The sequence below is a fragment of the Cervus elaphus genome, chromosome 5, assembly GCF_910594005.1.
Source record: "Cervus elaphus chromosome 5, mCerEla1.1, whole genome shotgun sequence".
Taxonomy (NCBI): Eukaryota; Metazoa; Chordata; class Mammalia; order Artiodactyla; family Cervidae; genus Cervus; species Cervus elaphus.
In genome coordinates this window covers 107341140-107366589 of record NC_057819.1, presented here as the reverse complement: position 1 = coordinate 107366589, position 25450 = coordinate 107341140, and the positions used below count along the sequence as shown (strand labels likewise).

At 50.1% G+C, this 25450-nt stretch overlaps 1 protein-coding gene across 2 annotated transcripts; it reads right to left on the bottom strand.

The window, feature by feature from the left end:
* Positions 1–803: 803 nt before the first annotated feature.
* On the bottom strand, positions 804–23470 carry TNFRSF13B (TNF receptor superfamily member 13B). 2 transcript variants are annotated; one of them, XM_043904092.1, is made up of 6 exons: positions 23287–23467; positions 11060–11197; positions 8352–8597; positions 1667–1852; positions 1030–1291; positions 804–896 (listed from the first exon to the last, which is right to left on the bottom strand). In XM_043904092.1, exons 1-5 carry the CDS (start codon positions 23345–23347, stop codon positions 1041–1043), a joined length of 882 nt encoding a protein of 293 aa, XP_043760027.1. In that variant the 5' UTR covers positions 23348–23467; the 3' UTR covers positions 804–896; positions 1030–1040. The 2 variants fall into 2 exon arrangements, with proteins under 2 accessions (XP_043760027.1, XP_043760028.1); XM_043904093.1 differs by lacking the exon at positions 11060–11197 and having other exon boundaries at positions 23287–23470.
* Positions 23471–25450: the final 1980 nt, after the last annotated feature.

Below are 25450 nucleotides of genomic sequence, written 5' to 3'. Positions count from 1 at the left end.
TATAATATATGTAAAATATATAGAGAATATCTATATCATATAGATACTGATATAAATATATGGGCTTCCCCGGTGCCTCAGAGGGTAAAGAATCAGCCTGCAGTGCAGGAGACCTGGGTTCGATCCCTGGGTTGGGAAGATCTCGTGGAGAAGGGAAAGGCTACCCACCCCAGTATTCTTGCCTGGAGAATCCCCATGGACAGAGGAGCCTGGTGGGCTACAGTCCATGGACTCACGAAGGGTCGGACATAACTGAGCAACTAAGCACACACATAAAATATATGTAACATCAAAAATTTGTGAATGCTCAGATACAGTGTTACCAGTCAAAATCCACACAATTTACCAAGTAGGTCTGAAAGAAAAGTTGATGTAAAGAAAAATACTAAACAGTAGTGTAGGTTGGTGTCTAAATGAGAACACTCCCGCCCTTGAACCTGTGGCATGGTCCCAGGCTTTCCAAGCAGCTTGATGCCTGGGCTCAGCCTGCCTGCCCTTCTGTCCACCCCACGCCCCTGACTGGTGGGGACAGCGCTGCACATACACATGTACAGGGCACACAGAGACACGCTGCTTCACACCTTCCCGAGGAGACATGGAAGGGAATGGGTTTTGTGAGATCAATACAGGCTGGCACAGCCCTAGTGCACCATGTGTCGGCCACGTGCAGAGCCCGCCACCTCCGTCCACATGTGATCTCAGATCCGCGGAGACCAGGCTTGGAACCCAGGGGCCGCAGGAGCCGTGAAACTGGGTGGTCACCACAGGGAGACGCGACCCAAACCAGGACAGTGAGGAGCGGCCAGTGTGGGAGGTTTTATTTCCGCGAAGGGGCCCCAGGGCTGAGTCCAGCAGGGGCGGTGCCTTTACTGCAGGTGCGTTGAAGTGACGGTGACCTACAGTGGAGATCTGGGGTCAAGAACGGGGTCCCTGGCCCTTTCCTGCAGCTCTTCTCCCCTCCCCCCCATTACCTCTTCCTCCCCTTCTGCCCACCCCCGTCCCCCACTTCTCTCCCTGTCCCCCCCTCACCATTCCCTGGTTCACGTGGCCAGGCTTCCTTCCTGCGCGGGCATGTACACTGCTTCGATCCCGCCGTTCGCAGCGTGCACGCAGGGCTGTCCGGCTGCGCTCTGGCCGGGGCGCGACCTCCTCTCTGTGCGCTCGGACCTGGGTGTTGGGGGCGCGCCTGCGCTTTCCTGGGTGGGCGCCCTGCACTCCGGGAAGCAGAAGCTACACGTCTCCACTGGCTCGGGCGGCGCCCCTGCCACGCGGCCGGCTTCCATCCAGTGATCTGTGCAGGGAGGAGAGGGCGTTGGCAGACCCCTCCTCCTCCGCCCTCTCCCCCAGGCAGCCCGGCCACGCCCTCCCCTTCCACCGGGGCAGATGTGCAGGTGTGGTTCTTACAGTCCCAAAGCGCCAGGGGACCCACCACCTCTGGTTTTAGCGCTGCGGGTCCCGAACCCCCACCCCACCCCATGCGTCCTCCCACCCTTCCTCAAGCCCCTTCTCTTCTCGCCTTGATGTTTGACCTGGTTCATCTAGTCTGAGCGGGTGCTGCACCGTTTCCAGCCCCAGGCCTCTCTAGGAGGAGCTGCCTGGCGCTGTCCACTTAGAAACGGGGCAGGGCCAAGGCAGAGAGATGCCTGGGATCCCAGTGAACACTCACCCTTGGAGGCCTTGGCCTGCGTGGGACACGGCCCTGGGCGCGTCGGGAAGGAGACCTGGACCCCCCTCCTCTTGAGGAAGCAGGCCACGGCCAGCAGGAAGCAGCAGACGATGGCACAGAGACATAGGCCCAGCGTGCTGTAGACCAGTGCCAGCTGGTCAGCGCTCAGCTTCAGCCCTGCAGGCGCTGCAGACAAGGCCGGGGTGAGAAGGCGAAGGGCCTCCTGAGGCAGCTGTCCTCAGGGAGCGGCCCCTCCTCCTCCAGGCTCGCTCTTGCCTTGTCAGCCCAACGCAAGCTCTGTGGTTACCCTTCACCCCCTTGGAGGGCCAGGCTCAGCCTGCTCCCACCCCGGCATGGAGTAGCCTCTGAGATGGTGGAGCTGGATGTCGTTTTTCTCGTCTCCTTTGGTGTGTGACTTGGGGCAGTACCAGAGGTGGCTAGGTGAACAGAGAGATAGCTATCCAGGGAGGGTGTGTGTCTGCCTGACCTTGGGGGCACAAGCTTCGAGAGAGAGACAGTGCAGTTGCTTCTGAGTTTGGGGGGCAGGGGTAAAGCCGGGGGCCCTAGGGAAATGGGGCGCTGGTTCCTCTGCCTCTCAGGGCCTGAGCCAAAGCCCTGCCCTCGACACCTGCCCTGGGCCTCCCCCCACCTGGAGGGCCTGCTGCCCTCGGGTCATACAGCGCTCTCTTTAGCATCTCCCAGATCCTCGTGCTCTGGGAGTGAGGGCGGGTCGCCTCTTCAGGGACCGAGGTATAGTCCGTGGCTACACAGCTGTGAAGCGGAGGAGGCAGGGGTTCAGTGTGTTCGCAGGGTCGTGCAGCTGCTGCCTGTGTGCCTGGGGCCGGGTCCAGCACCGCACCCATCGTGGTGAAACCCCTCTCCCAGACTCCACTAGACTGTCTCTGCACCAGTTCCGGCCATCGACAGACTCTTGCAGCACGGGGCCTTTGTGTCAGCCCCTCAGCGTGTTTCCGAGGCTCAGGCCTGTGGTCACGTGTGTCACTTGTTCATCCACAGGGAACATCAGAGTCGTGTCACCCTTCTGATGCTTGCAGGTTTCCATGTGGACCTTGTGTTCACTCTCATGGACGCATCCCGGGGGTGGAGTGTGGGGCAGACGGCAGCTCCGTGTTGAGCTGTTTGAGGAGCCTGACGGTTTTCAACAGTGGTCTTATAGTCCATCTTGCAGGAAACAAAACTGAGCCTCAGAATCACCATGGTCCCAACTGCAGAGGTGCAATTAGGGGCAGGCCTGATGGACTCCAGGCCAGGGCCTGGCCAACCACACACAAACGTGATGAGCGTGGACACTGGTCCTCTTCCTTACACACACTCCCAAGAGAGAGTTGTATAAAGTGACTGCTGGCCTATGCTGCCTTGATGTTTACAGAGCTCTGAGCGGGCTGGTGTCACCACCCCAGGCCAGCGGTGCTGACCAGAGCTCAGACAGGCCTTGGGTGGGGGAGGGAAAGCAAAGACCCTGTTTGAGGCTACAGATCTGGAGGCCGAGATCCTGAGAGGTGAGAGGATCCAGGGAGAGGTCACAGGGTGTGCAGAACCAGGTGACACCATGTTTCCCAGCTCCTAGGTCTTTCCGTCTGCTCCTACGCACCCCGGGATAAAGGGAAACCATCAGGCCGGCTGGACAAGCGTTCCCATCAGAGGCGGAATCACCAGCCACCAGCGTCTATTCTCTGACGCTGCTCAGTACACAGAACTGCCAGGTCAATTCACAACCACACATCTGCATATTTCAGGTGTTTTCAGCGTGAATTCCAACACTCAGACTGATTGGAGACTGGCTGCTGGCATTCGGAGATGGCTCCTGATTTCCGCCCTTCAGGTCAGGCTGGGCTAGACCCCCTGTTGCGCCCAGCAGAACGTAGCGAGGGTGACAACAGGGTCTGTGCCCCAAGGGGGCCTGTCAGCTGCTACTCTGCTTTCTTGTGTGCCCTGAGCCCCCATGTGAGAAGCCAGCTGAAGAAGCCCCATGGAGAGTGTCCCCCTTGAACTAGAGTGAGGAGAAGCGTGGTTCAGTCACTGCAGCATCAGGGCCAAGCCTCCAGGTGACTCCATCCACAGCACCATCCACCTACCATGGTGACCCTGGGCGCCATCAGCAGGGACCTGCCACCCGAGCCCCCCTCCCCACTTCCTCTCTTTGCCCAGACCTGCAGAACCAGAAGTGAGAACCGGGGTGGTCTCCTGCCATCTGAGAGCTCAGCTGCTTTCAGATGCCACACTAGACAACCTGAGCAGGGACTCTGCTTCTGAAAGGCAGGTTCTGCCTTCTCTCTGTCCCTCAGCCCAGACCGAGATCTGGGGCTTCCCAGGGAAATGGAATTAGTTCCTGCCTGGCCCCCCTGGCCCCTGCACATGCCTCACAGAGGCCCTGGCCCGGAGGAGAAGTGCAGTTAAAACCACAAAACATGTCGCCTTCCAGCTGCACCCAGGCCGGAGATGCGGGCATGCTTTCAGAGTCCCACGGACTCTGCACTATCACTTCCGGTGATGTGGATGCAGTCCTTGACTGGGGACCAGCTGCATGATGGATTCTGAGATGGGCCAAACCCCAGGGGCAGGGAGTGAGGAGGGAGGGGAAGGCAGGCACTTTGGGTACAGCCTGGGATGAGATGTGCTTCGATGGGAACACCTGGGAATCGACAACCCCACCTCCAGCAGGCATTGCTTCTAGGGAGAGTGCCCCAGACCTCGGTCTTAATGCCTTCTCTCTCCCATCACAACTCATGCATGTCACCCCTTCCAGACAGGAAAGCTGGGGGAGCCTGCTGGCTGCCAGATGGGAGGACAGGGTCCCGGCTTCTGCTCTGCTTCCTGTGCTCAGTCACCAAGCTGTTCAGGTCTGCAGCTTGGTTGCTGCCCTGTCTCGGCCCTAGTGACCTGGCCCTGGGATGGAGCGGCCTGGCCCGGTGCCTCGCTGTCTGCTGACCCCAGGCCCAGGAACTTCTGTCTGGAAAGGACGTGACCTGTGGTGCTTGCCTGAGGACCAGGCCGGCAGGCGCAGTTCTGAGTACTGCCACCAGGGGCAGCGCTTGGTTCATTTCCCAGCAGGTTTTCCAGCGATCAATGCAAAGAAACAGAGGAAAACAATAGAATGGGAAAGACTCTCTAGACTCTGTCTTCAAGAAAATTCGAGATACCACGGGAATATTTCATGCAAAGATGGGCAGAATAAAAGACAGAAACAGTATAGACATAACAGAAGCAGAAGATATTAAGAAGAGGTGGCAAGAATACACAGAACTGTACAAAAAAGATCTTAATGACCCAGATAACCATGATGATGTGATCACTCACCTAGAGCCAGACATCCTGGAGTGTGAAGTCAAGTGGGCCTTAGGAAGCATCACTATAAACAAAGTTAGTGGAGGTGATGAAATTCCCACTGAGCAATTTCAGATTCTGAAAGATGATGCTGTGAAAGTGCTGCACTCAATACGCCAGCAAATTTGGAAAACTCAGGAGTGGCCACAGAACTGGAAAGGGTCAGTTTTCATTACAGTCCCAAAGAAAAGCAATGGCAAAGAATGTTCAAACTACCACACAATTGCACTCACCTTACACGCTAGCAAGGTAATGCTCAAAATTCTCCAAGCTAGGCTTCAACAGTTCGTGAACCAAGAAATGTCAGATGTTCAATCTGGATTTAGAAAAGGCAGAGGAACCAGAGACAAAATTGCCAACATCCGTTAGATCATCGAAAAAGCAAGAGAATTCTAGAAAAACATCTGCTTTATTGACTACGCCAAAGCCTTTGACTGTATGGATTACAACAAACTGTGGAAAATTCTTAAAGAGATGGGAATACCAGACCACCTGACCTGCCTCCTGAGAAATCTGTATGCAGGTCAAGAAGCAACAGTTAGAAATGGACATGGAAAAACGGACTGGTTCCAAATCAGGAAAGGAGTACATCAAGGCTGCATATTGTCACCCTGCTTATTTAACTTATATGCAGAGTACATCATGCGAATTGCCAGGTTGGATGAAGCACAAGCTGGAATCAAGATTGTTGGGAGAAATATCAATAACCTTAGATATGCAGGTAACACCACCCTTATGGCAGAAAGCAAAGAACTAAAGAGCCTCTTGATGAAAGTGAAAGAGTAGAGTGAAAAAGTTGGCTTAAAACTCAACATTCAGGAAACTAAGATCAGGGCATCCGGTCCCATCACTTCATGGCAAATAGATGGGGAAACAATGGAAACAGTGACAGACTTTATTTTTGGGCCTCTAAAATCACTGCAGATGGTGACTGCAGCCATGAAATTAAAAGATGCTTGCTCCTTGGAAGAAAAGCTATGACCAACCTAGACAGCATATTAAAAAGCAGAGACATTACTTTACCAACAAAGGTCCATCTAGTCAAAGCTATGGTTTTTCCGGTAGTCACGTATGGATGTGAGAGTTGGACTATAAAGAAAGCTGAGCACAGAATTGATGCTTTTGAACTGTGGTATTGGAGAAGACTCTTGAGAGTCCCTTGGACTGCAAGGAGATCAAACCAGTCAGTCCTAAAGGAAATCAGTCCTGGATATTCATTGGAAGGACTGATGCTGAAGCTGAAACACCAATACTTTGGCTACCTGATGCAAAGAACTGACTCATTGGAAAAGACCCTGATGCTGAGAAAGATTGAAGGTGGAGGAGAAGGGGATGACAGAGGATGAGATGGTTGGATGGCATCACCGATGCAATGGACATGAGTTTCAGTAGGTTCCGGGAGTTGGTGATGGACAGGGACGCCTGGCGTGCTGCAGTCCATGGGATTGCCAAGAGTCGAACATGACTGAGCAACTGAACTGAACTTTCCATTTGATTTGTTCAACCCTTTACACTGTTTTCAGAACCAGTCTTGCCTGGAAACTGCTGCTGCTGGGCTGGAACTCTGGCGGCCAGACTGGCAGTGCTGTGACCTTCCTGAGGGCCCTGGTGGCTTTGGCTCAGCTGATGTAGCTGAGGGAGGACAGGATTTGAGCTTGGGCCCACGGCCACAGGTGCTAATGGTCAGGTCTGCCTTCTGGGGGAATGGGACAGACACTCTGGCCTCCATGCTATTGGCAGCAGCCGGACCCAGTGGAATGTTTGGCCAGCATCCCTGCAGCCCCAACCTAGCAAGTGGGCAGGCTGGGGAGGAGTGAGGTGGGTGCACAAGGCTGTCTGCACCTCTTCCCTGGTTTCAGGCCTGGGGCAGCCCTCACAGTTCTGACGTCGCATGTGGCAGTGGCAGGGATAGGAAGAGAAAACACTCCATGCCCCACAGTAAGCAAAAAGCCAGGGACAAGACCGACCACCAGGCTACCATGCCAGTGTGCCTCCAAGGAGCCCCCAAGGCGGGCACCGCCCCCACACACATGTGCCCTGATTTGTGAGAGAGGAGCCTTTGTGGATGCGACCAAGTTAAGGGTCTGGGGAACTTCCCTGCTGGTCCAGTGGTTAAGAATCTGCTTTGCAGTGCAGGGGACAGGGGCCGGGAAGTTCTCACATGCTATGGAGCAACTAAGCCCATGTGCCACAACTACTGAAGCGCGTGCACCACAACTAGAGAGCAGCCCACCTCACCACAACTAGAGAAAACCTGCTGGCAGCAACAAAGACCCAGTGCAGCCAAAAATAAATAAAGTTGGGGGAAAAAAGAATCCATCTCACAATGCAGGGGGTGAAGGTTCAGTCCCTGTTTGAGGAACTAAGATCCCACATGCCACAGAGCTATTAAGCCTGAGAGCTGCAGTTACTGAGCCCTGGAAGATCTTGCATGAGGCAGGGAAGATCCTGTGTGCCACAACTGAGACCCGATGCAGCCAAAACAAAACTTTTTTTAAAAAAAATGTAAGGATCTGGAGGTGAGGGTGGCCCTGGATGAGAGTGGCCCTGAATTCGATGACAAGTGTCCTTAGAAAGAGGAAGACAGACCCACAAAGAAGCCCCGTGAAGACAGAGACAGGAGGGAAGTGGCCACAGGTGTGGACGCCTGGAGGCCCAGCCCAGCTAAGCTTCCACTGTTCCTATCAAACAAAGGAATGGCCTTTCCGAGAGATGTGGAGTGGGCCGAGGTAGGGGTTGGCAGGGTGTGGATGAGTGGGGGTGCAGGATGTGGGGAGCAGGAGGGGATGGAGAGAGGTCCGCTCTGCTGTGTGAGCATCCTCCACGCCCCACCCCCACCCTCAGGACCCAGGGCCTGGACTCGGCACCTTCTGTTTACCATCCTTGCCAAGCCCCGCTCTGGCCTCACCTGCACACACACGTGTCGGGACACAGTGGGAGACGCGTAAGCCCCATACCTCCAGAGGGACACGGTGTGGGGCAGACATGGCCTGTAGGCCCTGATGAGTCTCCGTTTCTCTGAATGGGATTGGGGGTCTTGCTAACAGGTTGGCTGCGCTGGTCCCTCATGGCCCTGGGTTCTGAGAGCTCATTTAGAGGCTGTCAGGAGACACCCAACTGTCTGGTCTTTTTTTCTTCTGTTGCTTTCTTCTTGCCCACAGACTTCTGTAAACTTTGCCCAGTTTTTCTTCCTGTGATGACCACCCCGCAGTCTGGCTTCTGGTTATTTGCATGCATGGGACTTCCTGCTTCACAGTCCCTCCTAATTGAGGCCTGATGCCTGCCTTCCACCCACTTGGACCTTGAACAAAGCGCAGGCCAAACACAGCAGGTGGCTTACCTGGAACCGCATCCAAGCCTCTGTGCTCTGGCACCTGGTACCTCCCCAGGCTGTCCGCTCGGGTTGGGGCCTCTCCGGCCCGCTGTCTCCTGACTTCTGGTAGGAGGCTCACTTGGCTCCTCAGCGTGTTCTCACAGTAGTGTGTGCACTGCTTGGGGTGACGTCCGCAGATGGAGGCACAGCTGACGCAGTCCCTCAGGAGCAGGTCATAGTACCTGCCTTGCTCTTGGCGGCAACTGAGGGACTCTGGGAGACAGAGATCAATAATGTTACTGGGTGAGGGACACACACAGGACCTGCAGGTCTGACCTCAAAGGGCATCTCAGTGAAAAAAATCCTAGTCCAGTTCCCTAAAAGCAATTCCAGAGCAATCCCAGTCCTTTTCCATGATACTAACACTAGACAGTACCTTGTCCACTGTGTACAGTTTAGCTGCACTGTATGTGTTTTGATGTGTAGTATTTTTTTCTATATCTAGTTTAAAATGTTATTTTTATTAGTATTTGTTCTTTGCTCTACATATGATTTAAAAGTGCATTTCCTAGTACTAACCATATAAGGATTTTCTAGTTATATTTTAACATTGATATCTAAGTTATTATGTTGTCACAGGAGTTCTTTACTTGGATTTTTCAAATCTCATAAAGGAGAAGCATATCTCTCTTTTTTTTTTTTGAGAAGCATATCTCTTATAAATACAAGGAATGGAGAAGGAAGCCAGCATACCCCGTGGTGAGTTAGGGAGGGGCCTGGACAGGAGGTGGGAAAGCTTGAATGACAGTGTTCTTCCTATCCTAATAATAAATGAGAGTCACAGGAGCTCAAACATGTATCACTACCAGAGGCAGAATCGAAGCAAAACAAAGGTCATTCACACTTGCTCAGAGAGCAGTTCTGAGTGCATTACAGACCTGCCTTTCTGCAGGGCGGGTCTCCTTTGTCTCTAAGGAGGATTCTGTTCTATGGAACTGTGACCTGCAGGCAGGTTTGCAGGCATTTTGGAGGCAGCACACGACAGAGGCCCAGAAGCCAGACCTTGAAGCTACTCAGGCTTGGGGCGCACTCATCCCCACTTCATGTGGCAGCTGGGCCTCTCTGTGACTCAGTCTCCTGTTTTCCAGGAGAGGGGTAATCACAATATAATATGGTGATTTCTTACAGTTGCTATGAGGATTTGAAGTCCCCAACACAGTGCCTGACACATAGTGAATAATGCTCAAGTTTAAGTAGAACATTCACCACGCCTCTTTGCAATGCAGACAAGCCAGACCTTATGTCCTTTTCAGAGTAGAGGACAAGACCAGTGAGGTGTGGATCTGAGGCACTCCCTTGCCCTGCCCGGACCTGGGCCCCTGACCCCCTCAGGGAAGACTCAGCAACCACCCCTTGTCCTGCCCCAGGCCTGGACCCCCGACCCCAAAACAGGGGGAGTTAGCCTAATGGTGGCCTTGTCCCAGGGTTGCCATGACCTCCTACCCTCCTCGGGTCCCCCATGTGCCTGTGTAGGTGACAGCTCCGCAGGCCACCACCCTCACTGCCAGACCTCACAGACTCCCCACTGGACCTCAGTGTTTCTGCTGTATTTTCTGGGTCTTGTGCCTTTGTCCACACTGGTCCCTTCTCGGGGGATGCCCTTCCCCCTCATCTGGCCTCCACATCCTCAGCTTTCAGTGATCAATCTCAGGTGGTACTTCCTATAAGAAAACTTCTGTGCTCCTCAGCCCATCAGCAGGTGGTGGTCCCTCCCAGTCGTGGTGCTTTATGGTTCATCTTTTAACTATGAAACTATGAAACGTAGTCATTTCTATTCCTCTTTCCAGGGTTTGTCGGTCAACATAATGAATGATCACCTCACTAATGGATAGTGACTCAGAGTCATGGTGTTGGTGTCAAAGAGTCATTTTTCAAATCCTATCTCTTCCACTGTTATGCTGTGTGTTCTTGAGCAAGTCACTTAGCCTCTCTGAGCTCCACTCAGCCAGTATTTATATGAAGTGTGTGTCAGGCACTGTGCTAGGCTTAAGAAAGGAATTGAGCCCACAATCTAGTGGTTGAGACACACATAAAACAAACCCACAGGAAAGAACATGATACAAGTCATGATGAGTTCCATCAGGCAAGAAAAATACACTTGTCAAGACAATCAGAATATGGCATGAGTGTAGACGATGTTAAAGAATTACTTCTGGGAGTGACAAAATGTTGAGCTTGTATTTTGAAGGCCTATGTATTAAGGATTCATGATCCACTATTCACAGGTAAAATGATATGAGTTCTTGGATTTACTTTAAAATACACAAGTTAAAACATTGATTGGGGACCGAAAAAGCAGTATTTCTAAAGCTGCTGATAGGTAGACGGGTTTGTTATACTGTTCTCTCTGTTTGCTATCTTCTATAGTAAAAAGACTCAGAAAGAAGTGCAAGCAGAGAATGGAGGAGGGCCCACTCTCCATCCGGCAGTCAGAGAAGAGCTCTGACTTGGTGCTGAGACCTCAAGGTCAGGCAGGAGGAAGCCCTGGTTAAACATCCCTGTGCAAAGGCCCTGAGGCAGGAAGGAACAGGGCACCCCGGGGAAGCTGCAAGCTGGCAGGAGGGTCAAGAGGCAGAGGGTCCCACACTGTCCATCCTCCTCCACCCGCCTCAGGCCCCATGTGTGAGGAGTAGAGGCTGCTCGCCTCCAGCGAGGGCCTGGGCCCCAGAACTCACTGCAGAAGGCCGCACAGGTGCGCGGAATCTGGCTGCTGCAGGTGGGTTTGCAGGAGACGCAGGTGTTCAGCAGTGAGTCCCAGTACAGCTCTTCGGGGCAGGGCTCCATGGCCACCCCCCGCCGCGGGCCCTGTGGGGCTGAGAGGCGGGAGCGTGAGGGCAGCTGGAGGCCGGAGCCCAGGCGGCCTCCCACTCTGTACGTGGAGGGCGAACAGACAAAGCTGGCCTCCTCCCCAGCAATGCTGCTGGGCAGCCAACGCCCGCCACGCTGAGCCTCAGTTTCCCAGCCGGGACTCGCTGGTTTGGAGGCCCCTCCTGCGACAGTTTGCCCTGCTCGGCCCTGTTCTTTGCCCTTGTGGACGCGCACCTTCACGGGATCCTTGCGGGCGCTGGTCCCTCCGCATACCATGCTCTTCCTACTCCGCGGCTGCTCACTTCCTCCTGACCCGTCGGATCTGTTTCAAGTTCACTCTCACGGGGAAGCCTTTCTGACACCCTGTCCTTGACCCCCATCTGCATGGACTCCCGTCACTGACTCCCGCTCCCTGGTGTCTCCCCGGTAACCAGCAGTGCCTGGCAGGCACAGGCGCTACGTGTTTGCTGCTGGGTCCCCAGGATCTCAGGGGTGCCTTGGACATCGTAGGTGCTCATTAAATGAATGAATTAGAAAAGCAGACCGAGCCAGTGCCTAGCAAAGAGCAGGCACTCAATAAATGTCCGTTTCCATCCCTTCTGCTGAGACACACAGTGACATGTCTCAGAAGTGCAGCCTGACAAACCTATCCATGTATGCACGCCTGTGCCACAGCCACCATGTCGAGGTGGTGAATGTTTCTTGCCCCCTGGTGAGTCTCGTAGGCCCCCCCACTCAACACCTCCTCCCAGCGGTGACTCCTGGTCTGAGCTTGAGAACTACAGGCCCACAGGATGCTGGCATCACCCAGTCTTGAACTTCTGTGTCTGGTTCTTTGGCTCCACAAGGCGTCTGGGACTCATCCCAGCTGGTCATGCGTTGCTGAGTCTTCTCTAAATTTCTGTCTGATTTCATGGCATTTCCTTCCCAAACAAGTTCTCTTAAACGTATCGTGAGGCTTTTGCTTATTCTTTAATGAAAAACCACTGAGAAAAGACCAGCGGCTCCCACTTGACTTGGCAGCTTAAGCACAGGGGCTTATGTTCCTTCCCTCCTGAAACCAAACTAAAAGGACCAGAAAAGAGGGCTGTCCTCGGGGGCTTCCCTTGTGACTCAGTGGTAAAGAATCCGCTTGCCAATGCAATAGAGGTTCGATCCCTGGTCCAGGAGGGTCCACCATGTTGTAGAGCAGCTAAGCCCACACACAACTACTGAGCCTGCGCTGTAGAGCCTGGGAGCCACAGCTGCTGAAGCCCGAGTGTCCTTGAGCCCATGCTCCACTCGCGCTCATGCTCCACAATAAGAAGCCCAAGCGCCGCAACTAGGGAGTAGCCCACACTCAATGCAACTAGAGAAAAGCCTATGCAGCAATGAAGACCCAGCATAGCCAAAAAAAAAGAATAAATATTTTTTTAAAAATATAGTCATCCTCAAGAGTAGAATGGAAGAAGTAGCTGCAGCAGGGGACAAATGACAGCAACATCTTGGAAGAAGGAAAGCAGGTGGCCTGGGGTGACTGGCTTCAGGAGATGTCTCTCTCTTTTGAAGTTCAGAATTGGGTCACCGAACCTTAGGAAGCTCCTGGAGCTGGAGGCTCTGGTGCCTCTGACAGCGGGGATGGAGTGCAGAACCGTGGAATAGGGTTGGGGAAAATTTACAGAAAGAGGACTTGACCCCAGGCAGGTGATGGCCCCTCACCCACTCAAGCAGGAGGTTGGGGGTCTCCTCAGACACAACTGAGGGTGGCTTTGAGGTCCACTGTCCCCGCAGCCATACCTCATAAGTGTCATGGTTAGGTCTGTAAAAACGTATCCTTCCCCATTCTGCAAGTGGCAGAAAACCAGCAGACTTGGCTCTGGAAAAACTGACCCAAAGGAAGAGGCCTGGAGGCACTGCCTGGGAGATTCTCTCAAGAAAATGACCACACTGCTGCCTGACCATTCAGAGCAAAACTTCTACATGAAAACCCTGTCTGTTTACCTACAACTTCCAATCAGCTGTCAGGGCCACAGTCTGAATTGTAAACCACAGCCAGGAGTCACCACTATTGGAAAACCACCTCTGCATGAAAGAGACCTGGGACAAAGTAAGCACAAGAAACCCACCCGGAGCAAATAGAGACAATGCAGGGAACAGAGGAAAACTAAGAGACGACCAGTAGACATCCTCAGAAAGAGAACTTTTGCATCCATGAGAAAGATAATGTGCTACTTTTATTTTAGTTAGGATCTGAGTTCCCCAACCAGAAATCGAACCCAGGCCCTTGGGAGTGAAAACACGGAGTCCTAACCACTGGATGCCAAGGAGTTCTCAATGATGTGCTACTTTTAAAAGAATAATCTGCATTGAACAAATAAGAATGACTAGAAGTTTTAAAATATAATAGCTAGAATCAAAACATCTATAGAAGTGTTATAAGATGTACTTAAAGAAACATCCCAGAAAATAGAGAAAAGATATGAAAATATGGAATTATTTCAGGAGATATAAATGTTGACCAATGGCAGTTTCAGAGACATGTTTGAAAGACATTAGCCTCCAGATTCAAAGAGCCAATCAGGTCTCCTGTACAATAAGTTCTCTCAAACCAAGACCCATCATCATGAAATTCAGGAGCAACAGAGACTTGGGGAAAATCTTTGTCAGGTCACTGGCTGACTGCAGAGATGAACAGAAACTTTGGTGACCACACACAAGGAATACATACTTCACAAAAATAGTTCGGAAAAGTCACAAACCGACTCCAGCTCACAACAACAACAGCAAAATCAGCAATCCCTGAGGAATGAGGGAATTAAATTTCCAGAGTTACCACAACATAATGCTCAAAATATTCAGTTCTCAAAAAAAGTACGGAACATACAAAGAAACCGGAAAATATGGCACATTCACAGAGGGGAAAAAAAAATGATTTGACAAAAACCATCCCTGGGGAAACCTAGACATTGGAAATACTATTCAAAGATGTTAGATCTACTGTCTTAAATGTGTTCCATGAGCTAAAGGAAACTATGGACAGAGAACTAAAGGAAATCGGCAAAAGGATGTATGAACAAAATGAGGATATGAATAAACAGAGCGATTGTAAAAAAGGAACCAAAGCTTGGAAGCAGCCAAAATGCCCTTCAGTAGATGACCTGATAGATAAACCGTGGCTCATCCAAACAACGGAATTTATTCAGCACTAGTAAGAAGTGAGCTCTCAAGCTTAAGGAGGAACCTTAAATGAATATGACTAAGTGAGAAAAGCCAAGCTAAAAAGTCTACACACTGTGATTCAGCCATATTACATCCTGGAAACAGAAGACAAATCAGTGGTTGTCAGGGGTTGAGGGGAGGGAGAGAGAAAGTTGGAGCAGATGGGACTATACAGAGCCATGAGACTCTTCTGTATGATACTGTCATGATGGGTGCAAGTCATTATACATTTGTCAGCAGCACCAAGAGTGAACCCTGATGTAAACTGGAGTTTGGGTGAAAATGATGTGTTAATGTAGCGATGTGCCACTTTAGTGCTGGTAGTGAGGGAGGCTATGCTTGTGTGGGGATAAGGAGTATATGGGACTTCTCTGTAATTTCCACTCAACTTTTCTGTGAACCCCAAACCATTCTCAATATTCTATTAAAAGATGGAAATGAATTCTGGAATTGAGAAGTCCAATAACTGAAATGTAAAGACTCCCCAGAGAGGTTCAGTAGCAGATCTGAGTAGCCAGAAGAAAGGATCAGTGAGCCTAGAGATAAGACTATTCAACTATTTAGAATGAGAAGCAGAAACAAAGAATGATGAAAAGTAAACAGAACCTGAGGGACTCATGGGAGTCCATCAAATATACCGCCGTATGGAATCATTTGGAATTCCAAACCCCAGAGAGAAGAAATAATGGCTTGAGACTTCCCAAAACTTAGGAAAGACATGTATATACGTGTTTGAGAATCTCAGTGGACTCCAAGCAGGATAAACTTAGAGACCCACATTGAGTCACACGTAGTAAAATCGTGGAGATCCAAAGACAAGGAGAGAATTGTGAACTATGAAAGCAACAGCAGAGAAACTAACTCCTCCCTTATTCGAAGAGTCAGACATTTAAGGAAACCTTAGCTGGACTGACTTAAAAAAAAAAAAAAGAAGAAACCCAAATTACCAAAATCAGAAATGAAAGTGGGACAACTGGTACACATTTTATAGATTTTAAGAGAGTATTGTGAACAGTTGTGCACCAACTCATTGGGTAATCTAAATAAGTAGACAATTCCTAGAAACATGCAATCTATAAAAACTGATTCATGGAGAAAGACTATCTGAATAGACCTATAACAATTAAGGAGGGTGAATCAGTGATCAGAAACCTTCCGGCAAAAAGCCCAGGACTCGACGGCTTAACTGGAGAATTCTACCAAACATTTAAAGAAGAGTTAAAACTAATCCTTCCCGTACTCTTTCAAAAAAGTTGAAGAGAGAGCACTTCCCGAGAATGAGTGACCAGTGAATAGGCCAGCATTATACTGATGACAAAGTCTAATAAAGACGTTGTCAGAAAAGAAAATTGCAGACCAATATGCCTTATGAATATAGATGTAAAAATTCTCAATAAAATATTAGCCAGTCAAATCCAACAGCATGTTAAAAAAAATTATACATTATTACCAAGTAGGATTCATTCCTTCCCAGAATACAGTGCTATGTTCAACATATGAAAATCAATTGATGTACATTACTACAGTACAAGAATGAAGGAAAAAACTACAGGGACATCTCGATGCAGAAAAACCATTTAACAAAATTCAGCACCTTTTCAATGAATGAAAGCATTCATTGAAGTGTGAATAGATGAGAACCTCCTCTACAAGATAACAGCCATATATGACAAACCCATAGTTGACATCACATTCAGTGATGAAAGATTGAAAACTTCTCTCCTATGACTGTTAACAAAACAAGAATGACTACTCTTATTACGTCAATTCAACAAAGTACTGGAAGTTTCAGCCAGAGCAATTAGGCAAGAAAAAGAAATAAAGGTATTCAAATTGGAGAGGAGAAAGTAAAATTATCTGTTCAAAGATGACATGATCTTATATGTAAAATCTAATAATTTCAAACACTGAAAACTATTAGAGATGAAAACTCAGCAAGGTTGCAAATACAAAATCAACACACAAAAATCAGTTGCATATACATATATTTGCAATGAATGATCCTAAAAGGAAATTAAGAAAACAAATCTATATACAGAGGCATAAAAATGAGTTAAATAGTTCGGAGTAGGAAGGACTTCCCTAGTGGTCCAGTGGCTAAGACTCTGTGTTCCCAATACAGGCAGGGGACCCAGGTTTGATCCTTGGTCAGGGAACTAGATCCCACATGTTGCAACTAAGACCTGGCAAAGCCAAATACATATATAAGTAAACAGTTAAAAAATACTTAGGAGTGAATTTAACCAAGGTGGCAAAAGAAGTATACCCTGAGAACTAGAAAACATTGCTGAAACTAAAGACGATACCAAAAAACACACCCCATGTTCATGGGTTAGAAGAGTTAATGTTGTTAAAATGTCAGTACCACCCAAAGTGATCACAGATGCAATGTAATCCCTAAGAAAATCCCAATGACTTTTTTACACAAATAGAAAAACCCCCCTCCTAAAAATTCCACTTGACCCTGAATAGTCAAAACCACCTTGAAGAACAAAGTTGGAGGACTCACACGTCCTGATTTCAAAACTTACTACAAAGCTAAACTAAGCAGTGTGATGATGAAATAAAGACAGATGCTCAGACCAGTGAATAGAATGCATGCATGCATGCTAAGTTGCTTCAGTCACGTCCGACTCTTTGCGACTCCATGAACTGTAGCCTGACATTCTCCGCTGTCCATAGGTTTGTCCAGGCAAGAATACTGGAGTGGGTTGCCATGTCCTCCTCCAGGGAATCTTCCCAACCCAGGTATCAAACCCATCTTATGTCTCCTGCATTGGTAGACGGGTTCTTTACCACCTGGGAAGCCCAGTGAATAGAACAGAACCCAGAAGTAAGCTCTCTGTCTGCGTACAGTCAATTGATTTTCAACAGATGGAGGAGAGGGAAAAGCAAGTCCATTGCAGCCAAGAAGTGCAGGTAGAAATTCTCACAGTGGTGGTGGAGAAAGTCCCAGGACTTGGCAGGAGGCCAAGCGGGAGCTGTAGCTCAGCTAAAATAGGTGGGAAGCGGGAGGAACATCTCCAGTGGAAACGCAATTGCAGATAAGGGAGTCTGGTTACCCAGTTGAGAGGCTGGATCTACCGCAGAGCTGGGGGTGAGTTACTGAGGTGAGCTGCACATGGCTTAACTATGAACACAGTTTACATCATCATAACGATTGAACACCAGTCGGGGAATAACTCAGACTTTGAATTGTGTTTACTGTAGAATAGTCACTCACCCGTGACAGGGGACACCCTTCGACCACTGTTGTAAACAAGGCAATGACAGGACTTAAGTGACAGGAAGGAAGGAGGGAGAAAAACTGCAGAGGGTTTTGCATTTGGGGCAAATGGCTTAGCTGGCAGCAAAGTGAGCAGTCTCTCCTTGAGCACCTGGTGGGCTGGGGGGAGTCCGAGAGAATTTCAGCAGTTTCGTCATTTGGGGCGACACGTGGGAAAATGACAGTGTTTACAGTCTCTCTTTTATGAATCAGGAAGGAGGAGGAAGAGGAGAGGAGGAGGATAAGAAGGCAGAGAGAAAGGTGGGGATGACTGTTCCTCCCGTTCCTCCTGTTGTTAATTTCGGCCTCCTGTTGGCTCATTCTGAAACCTGATTTGCCGTGTTTCAGCGACAGAATGTGTGTGATAGCAGCAGCGCCTGTGGGGGGTGGCGACTGGGGGGCAATGCAGCTGAGTCACCACAGTCAGCTTGGGAAAGCCGGTCAGCACCACCCTGGTTTTCCTATTCTGTAAACTGGACTGTGTGCGCTCCTTTGCAGAGGAGGTTTCCTTAAGGACATGCATAGAGTTGACCCAAGACATAGTTGCCAGGTGGTAGTTATTATTTGGATAAAGTGGTTTAAAAACATAATGGATGGCTGATTCATATCAATGTATGACAAAACCCACTGAAAAAAAAAATAATGGATTAATTACAATCATTTCATAATCACCAAACTCGTGCTCCAGACCTGAAAACTGCCCCCAGAACCTCAACTTGTGGCTGAAACACTGTAATTTCACAAAGACATTTGTTCCTGCGCTGCCATGTCGCCTGAGGCCTCTGAGATATCTCAGGTATGCCTTTCTGGATAGCCATGTAGTCTGAGCACCCTCTACGTGGTGGCATTTCTTTCTTTTTAATATTTATTTGGCTGCGCTGGGTCATTGCAGCACTTGGAATCCTTAGCTGCAACATGCACACTGTTAGTTGTGGAGTACGGAATCAAGTTCCCTGACAAGGGATGGAGCCTGGGCCCCCTGCACTGGGAGTGCGGAGTCTCAGCCACTGGACCACCAGGGATGTCTCAATCTGCTGATGCTTCTTATTTTGAATTGGATATTTGGGGGTGTAGCCGTCTGCCTGCTTACACTGTCTCCTCTGTCTCTGAGCCCACTATAGTGGGCATCCATAGTACCAGGCGCAAGGAGGTCCTGAGCAGATGCTCACAGAGCCATCCTCAGGGAGGACAGGTGGAGTGGGAAGCAGTCCTCCTTCCTGCACTGTGAGTCCATTGATGCCCTGATTGTGATGCTGCTGAAGAAGAGGAGTGAGGATACTCTCTCTCTCTTGCTCTGGAAAGAACTCTAATATATATTAAGCGGAAAAACAAACAAAAACCAAGTTCCATAACAGCATGGCTCATAGGCTCCCTTCTTCTCTTTCTTTTTGCAAAAAGGGAGAAAGTTCTAATCTACATTTACAGGTACATATATAAAGAAACACTGTAAGGAAACATAGGAAACCTAGATAAATGGAAAGATATCCCACATTCACAGATGGAAAGACTTAATAGTGATAAGATAGCAATACTCTTGAAATTATTTTACAGATTCAATGCAATCCCACTCGAATCCCCAGATGGCTTTTCTGCAAAATATGACAAACTGATCCCCTAAAATCATATGGAAATGAAGGAGACCCAGAAGAGCTGAAACAATCTTCAAAGAGAGCAAATTTAGAGGACTCACACTTCCCAATTTCAAAATGTACTACAAACCAGCTGTAAATAAGAAAGTGTGGTGCTGGCATAAGGACAGACATGGGTCAATGAAATAGAATTTAGAGTCAAAAACTAAAGCCTAGCATTTACAGTCAGTTGGTTTTCAACAAGGGTACCAAGAAGATTCAACAGGAAAAAGTATAGTCTTTTCAACACATGGTGCTGGGACAGCTGGATAGCCACTTTCGTTAAGAGTGAATGTGGACCTCTGCCTCACACCAGAAAGTAACTCACAGTGGATCATAGACCTACCTGTAACTAGACAACTTTTAGAAGAAAACAGGAGTAAGTCTTCATGCTTTGGGCCTAGGCAGTGAGACCAGATGCACAAATGATTAAAGAGAAGATTGAGAGATAGGGCCTAATAAAAATTATAAACTTTTGTGTTTCAGAGAACACCAAGAAAATAAAAAATAGTTCACAGACTTGGAGGAAATATTTACAAATTGAGTATCTGATAAGGGACTTGTATCCAGATTATAGGAAAAAAACTTTTGCAACTGAATAATGAAAAGACAAATAACCCAGTTTAAAAATGGGTTTGGGAGTTAACAAGATATTTTTCCAAAAAGCTGTCTGAATGGCTAACAAGCCCATGGGAAGATGCTGAACGGCATTTGTCGTCAGGGAAACAATCAAAACCGAACTGAGCCACCTGCTGGGATGGCGGAAATGAATGCGCGGACAACAACAAGTGTTAGGGAAGATAGGGGGGAACGGAACCCTTGTGTCTTCAGCAGCATCTTGAAAACAGTACGGCCACTTTGGAAGACTGTCTGGCAGTTCCTCAGAATGTTAAACACAGAACTGCCATAGTAAAAAAAATAAAAATAAAAAAAAGAACTGCCGTAGTAATGTAGTAGTGTGTGCTCCGTCATGTCAGACACTTTACGACCCCATGGACTGTAGCCCACCAGGCTCCTCTGTCCATGGAATTTTCCAGGCAAGAATATTGGCGTGGCTTGCCATGTCCTCCTCCAAGGGATCTTCCTGACCCAGGGATCGACCCTGTGTCCATTGCATCTCCTGCGTCGCAGGCAGACTCTACCACTAGTGCCACCAGGAGTCATTAGAGATGCGGTCCGTCCATACAACGGGATGTTACTTGGCCATAAAAAGGTGTGAAGTACTGACACCCTGCCACATGGATGAACCTCAAAATCATTGTGCTTGTGGAAGAAGCCAGTCATCAAACAGCACGTTCCATTTTTAGAAAATGTCCAAAATAGGCGAATCTAGAGACAGTGGTAGCCTAGGGCTTGCAGGGCGGGGGGAGGACTGAGGCGTGCTGAAAATGCTCTAAAATTAGATTGTAGAGATGTTGCGCAGCTCTGTAAATATACTGAAAACACTGTGTTGTAGACTTTAAACCGGTGAACTTTATGTCATGTAAATCCTCTTAACAAGGCTGTTTATTGCAGAAGAGACAGGAAAACTGGGCAGATGGAGGACCTGGAGGAGAGGAAGGCTGTGTTCTGTACCTTTTATACTTTCTGGGCCCCCAACCTGGGACTGGCATCTATTCATGAAGCAAAGGACCTAAATTAGGGGTTTGGGGTTAGCAGATACACACTACTATATATAAAATAGATAAACAACAAGATCCTACTCTATAGCACAGGGAACTATATTCAGTATCCTATAACATCCACAGTCGTCTTGCTCTACAGCAGTGATTAACACAAACATTGTAAATCAATTATACGTTAGTTTAAATAAAAAAGCAAAAGGGCCAAACAGAATTGAAGGGAGACTCCTGATGATCCTTCCTTCATTTGGGGAGAGGGGAGGGGGACACCAGCCACCCCCCAGCCCTCTGGGAGGTGATGGCTGGTGGACAGAGGTAGATGGGACGCAGGTAGCCTAGGCAGCCACCAAGACCCACTCATGGTCGAGAGGCACGGAGCCGCTGGGCCTGACGGGGACATAGAGCACACTTGGCCAGATGACAGCCGCCCAGCTGACCAAAGGGCGTTGTCCCTGCCCACCCCTCCTCCACCCCCAGGACCTACGTAAGGTTCCAGAACCATCCTCAGCCCCAAAGAAGGGCAGGAGACACCCGAGATTGACCCTGGCTGGCAGGATAGAAGCAGTGCTGACCACAGGGAAGGGCGGAGGGCTCTTGCAGGCCTGGGCTCCCCTGCGCCCCAGCCGTCTGCCGTCTCCCTCACATGCCTAGTCTCGTAGGCGCTGGATTGAGAAAGGCCCCTGTGGTCAAGTTAGTTTGAAAAATGCTGGGCTAAGGAAAGTCAGAGTTTAGTTTTGTTGTTTCCAACTGCAGTCCTTCTCAGAGCCTTCGCCTATGGCCCTTCAGGTGGGGCTCTGGCGGGTTCAGGGTTCTGGTTTTCTCAGGGATATCTGGTAGGGCAGAGGCAGACCTTTGTTTTACAACCGAGGGAAAGGAGCCCAGAGAGGTGAAGGGGCTCCTCCAGGGTGAGATCTTAACCCCTGAGCAGGCATCAAACCCAGTCCCCTGCATTAGGAGGGGAAGTCTTAACCACTGGACCACCTGGGAAGTCCCACCCCTTACTCTTGTAGAATATCTCTACTTTCTTTAATGTCCTTTGGGGTTTTACCACTTCTACCAAACAGGTGGGTTAGATCATTTAAAACATTTTTTTTTCCCCCAGGCAAATACACAGGCTTTCCTAAGGAGTTATAATTAACAACACATCGAGTCAGTGGACCAGGGAAGCCAGGCCCAACTCTGCTGCTCCTTGCGGGCTCTGGCAGTGCCAGGCCCAGGTCTGACAGCTTCTGACTTGTGGACCTGAGGGGTCCACCCTGTGTCAAAGCGACCCCTGGTCCCCGCCTGGTCCAGCTCCTTCAGAAGTCTTGTATATTCGAGCCTGTATCTGGGGATACGTCTTGGGATGTGGCTGTTCCCCACAAAGAGAATCACAGAAGGGCTCTGCTCCCTGCCCGGCGTGTAAGAATGGAACAGCCTGGCTCTGCACAGCGAGGGACCTGGGTGCTGCCTTCTGCTTTGGCATTTGAACAAACCTTCAAAACCTCCCCTGGTAAAAATTCTATAGGATAAATGATCTGGAATTCTACAGGATAAATGATCTGGTTTCTTAGGTTAAAGAAAAGCAGCAAGGGAAAACATGAGGCATGATGGGAATGTTCTAGATTAAAACATGTAACCAGAAGGATGGCGATTGGGTCCTGATTTGAACAAACCAGCTGGAAAAAACACAATACAGCCGGGAAGTGTGAACACCGGCACCTGTGACACTGAGGAACCGTTATGTCCTGGCATGAGGGCCTTTGGGGTTTTGTTTTTAAGAGAGAGAGCCGTGGAGAAGGAAATGGCAACCCACTCCAGTATTCTTGCCTGGAAAAATCCATGGACAGAGGAGCCTGGCGGGCTGCAGTCCACGGGGTTACATGACTGAGCGTGTGTGCACGAGGGTGGAGGGAGATGGGTTGGTAGCAATAAAGTGGTAGAACTAAAAAAAAAAAAAAGAGAGAGAGATCCAGAGGTATTTACAGATCAAAACTATGATGGCCTTTGAAGGCCTTGGCAGGGCCCAGCAGTCCTGGAAAGCACATGCTGGGCCACGTCTGTTGGAGGCTCCTTAAGCTCTCCTACTTTTGCATGTGTTAACTTCAACATAGAATATCTTAAAAATGTCCTGGCCCACCCGGCTCTGGGTCCTGGGCAGCAGAGGGACTTCCTGCCCATGTGGCTGACCCTCCGGCCTTGTGGCTGCTCCCCTGGAAAGCAAGGCCAGCCCCCACCCTGGGCCCCCAGTCTCTAGGCACTCCACATGCAGGTGTGTAGGAAGACCCGAGCTCATCCATCTGCCATAGGTGCCATTCCCCCTACACCCCCAAGGCCACACGGAGCCCCCAGCCAAACCCCCTCGCAACCCCCCTCCCCGCGCCGCCTTCCCGGCTACTTACTCGACTCCTCCTGGCCCGCCAGGCTGCGGCCACCTTGCCTTCTCCGGCCTAGGCCACTCATTACTCAGGACGTTTATTCTTAGCCCAGATTTGGTTAGTGCCCGGCTGTACTTCCTGGGTTTTCCCCCCACCTATAGGATGTAAATCAGCGGCTCCCTCCTGCCGCACCTGCGCTGTCTGTCTCGGCCAAGGGGGTGGACTCGCCTGACGCTCCAGGAGCCCTGAGTGCTCTCTGCTGAGCCCCTGGGTGCACTGCACATGCTACATCGCAGCAGGGTGGCCCAGCCCTCTTTCTCAGCAACCCTGTTCTCTTTCATTGCCCGGTCATCTCCTCCTCTTCCTTCTTCAGGCCCACCTCCTTCAGGAAGTCATCCCTGACTGCCCCCAGGTCAGGTGAATTATGATTCTCTGTGCTTCCCAAGCCCTGACCTGACTCCCAGTAGAGCAGTCGTGAGGCTGAACTAGAGGCGGACAGACTGGGCTAGGGTCTTGGCTCAGCCACCTCCCAGCAGGAAGCCATGGTGGCAATTTAGTAGTTAACTTATCTGTGCCTCTGTTTCCCCCTCTGTGAAGTGGGTGTAAAGGCAGCCCCTGGTTCACAGGTCACAGGTGGCGATGGGAAGGGGCTGAGTGCACCGTCAGGCCTCAGGGTGGTTCTCAGGGCCCGGCGTCTGGGACGAGCACCGCGGTCCCTGTCAGTGTCACTTTTCATCCCCCCAGATGACAAAGTCTTAAAGTGCGCTGACATGGAGAGTGGAAAAAATCTGGGGAAGCACGAGCCCCGGCCCATGGGAGAGAGTGTGTTGGTACCTCTGTGTAGATGGCAACACAGATGGTACCTCTGATGTGCATGTCCACATCTGGTAACATGGAGAACCTACGCCTGACGCATGACCCAGGAGCTCTTCTCCAGGGGCCACAGGCACCCACAGAGCGTGCCCAGCAGAGCATGGTTGTCGTGGAAACCGCACCAATACCCACCAGGCAGCAATGGCCAAGCACATAAGGCTCACAGGCACAACCTAGAACACAACACAGCCATCATAAAGAGTGAGACAAGTCTGTACCCGGGCATGTGGAGAGATTGTTAAGACCGATGGTTGAGTGAAAAAAAGTAGTTTGCAGCATGATTCTTGCAGTAAGAGGCCTTTCAGTGAAACAAAGACAAGCAGGCCTCCTCACCCACTTGCACACCCCCAGGGCTGGGGCTCTCACCTCTTCACAGAGAAGCTGGCTCCCAGGAGTGAACAGATGGTACCTCCGGGAACAGACCCATTGCACCGACTGCTGTCTCTATGGGCACACACGGTCTCGTCCGTTGGAGTTCTAACACCAGCAAAGTTAGGCATGAAATGAAAAACAAGATCCACCCTGGTTCTGGGCAATGAGAGCTGAAGTCTCAGGTCCCCCAACACCGGTATCACTGCTGATCACAGCTTGTTAATGCTTTTGTTCAAACACTGTTTACAAGCAATGGGTTTTGTTGACTCTCTTTTATTTAATTGGAGGTGTTATTTACATGCAGTAAAATACAATATTCTCAGCAGGCAGGCCAGCAACTACTTACCAGGGGGCAAACCCAGGAAATGCTCCCCAGATCCAGACCTGAAACATTTGCAGCCCCCAGAAGGCCTCCCTTCCCCTCACAGGCAGCCCAGAATAGCCCTTATTCTGACTCTACCACAGACTCATCATGTCTGCTCCTGGGCAGGGAACCTAAAAATACGATCGCCACTTCTTTCTTCCAGCCTCTTTGCTCAAGGTTAGATTTTATTACACCAGACAGAACAAGCTGGGGGGCCTTTGGGAATCTCAGGGAGCCTCATCTTCTTCTGCCCAAACAATGAACATGAAGCTCATATAGGACGGCAGCCTGTGGGACCCCTCCCCCGCCACAGCCCCTGCCCGAAGCAGGAACTACCCCACTGTGTGACTGTGCCCCCAGCAGAGACTGTCACCCCCCAGCAGGGATGACCCCCTGTGTGACTCCCCCCCAGCAGAAACTGTCCCCCCGTGTGACTCCCCCCAAAGTGGGAACTGCACCCCCAGTAGGAACTGCCCCTTGTGTGACTTCCCCTCAGTAAGAACTACCCTCCCAACAGGAATTGCCCCCTGTGTGATTCCCCCCAGCAGGAACTGCCCCCTGTATGACTCCTCCCCAGCA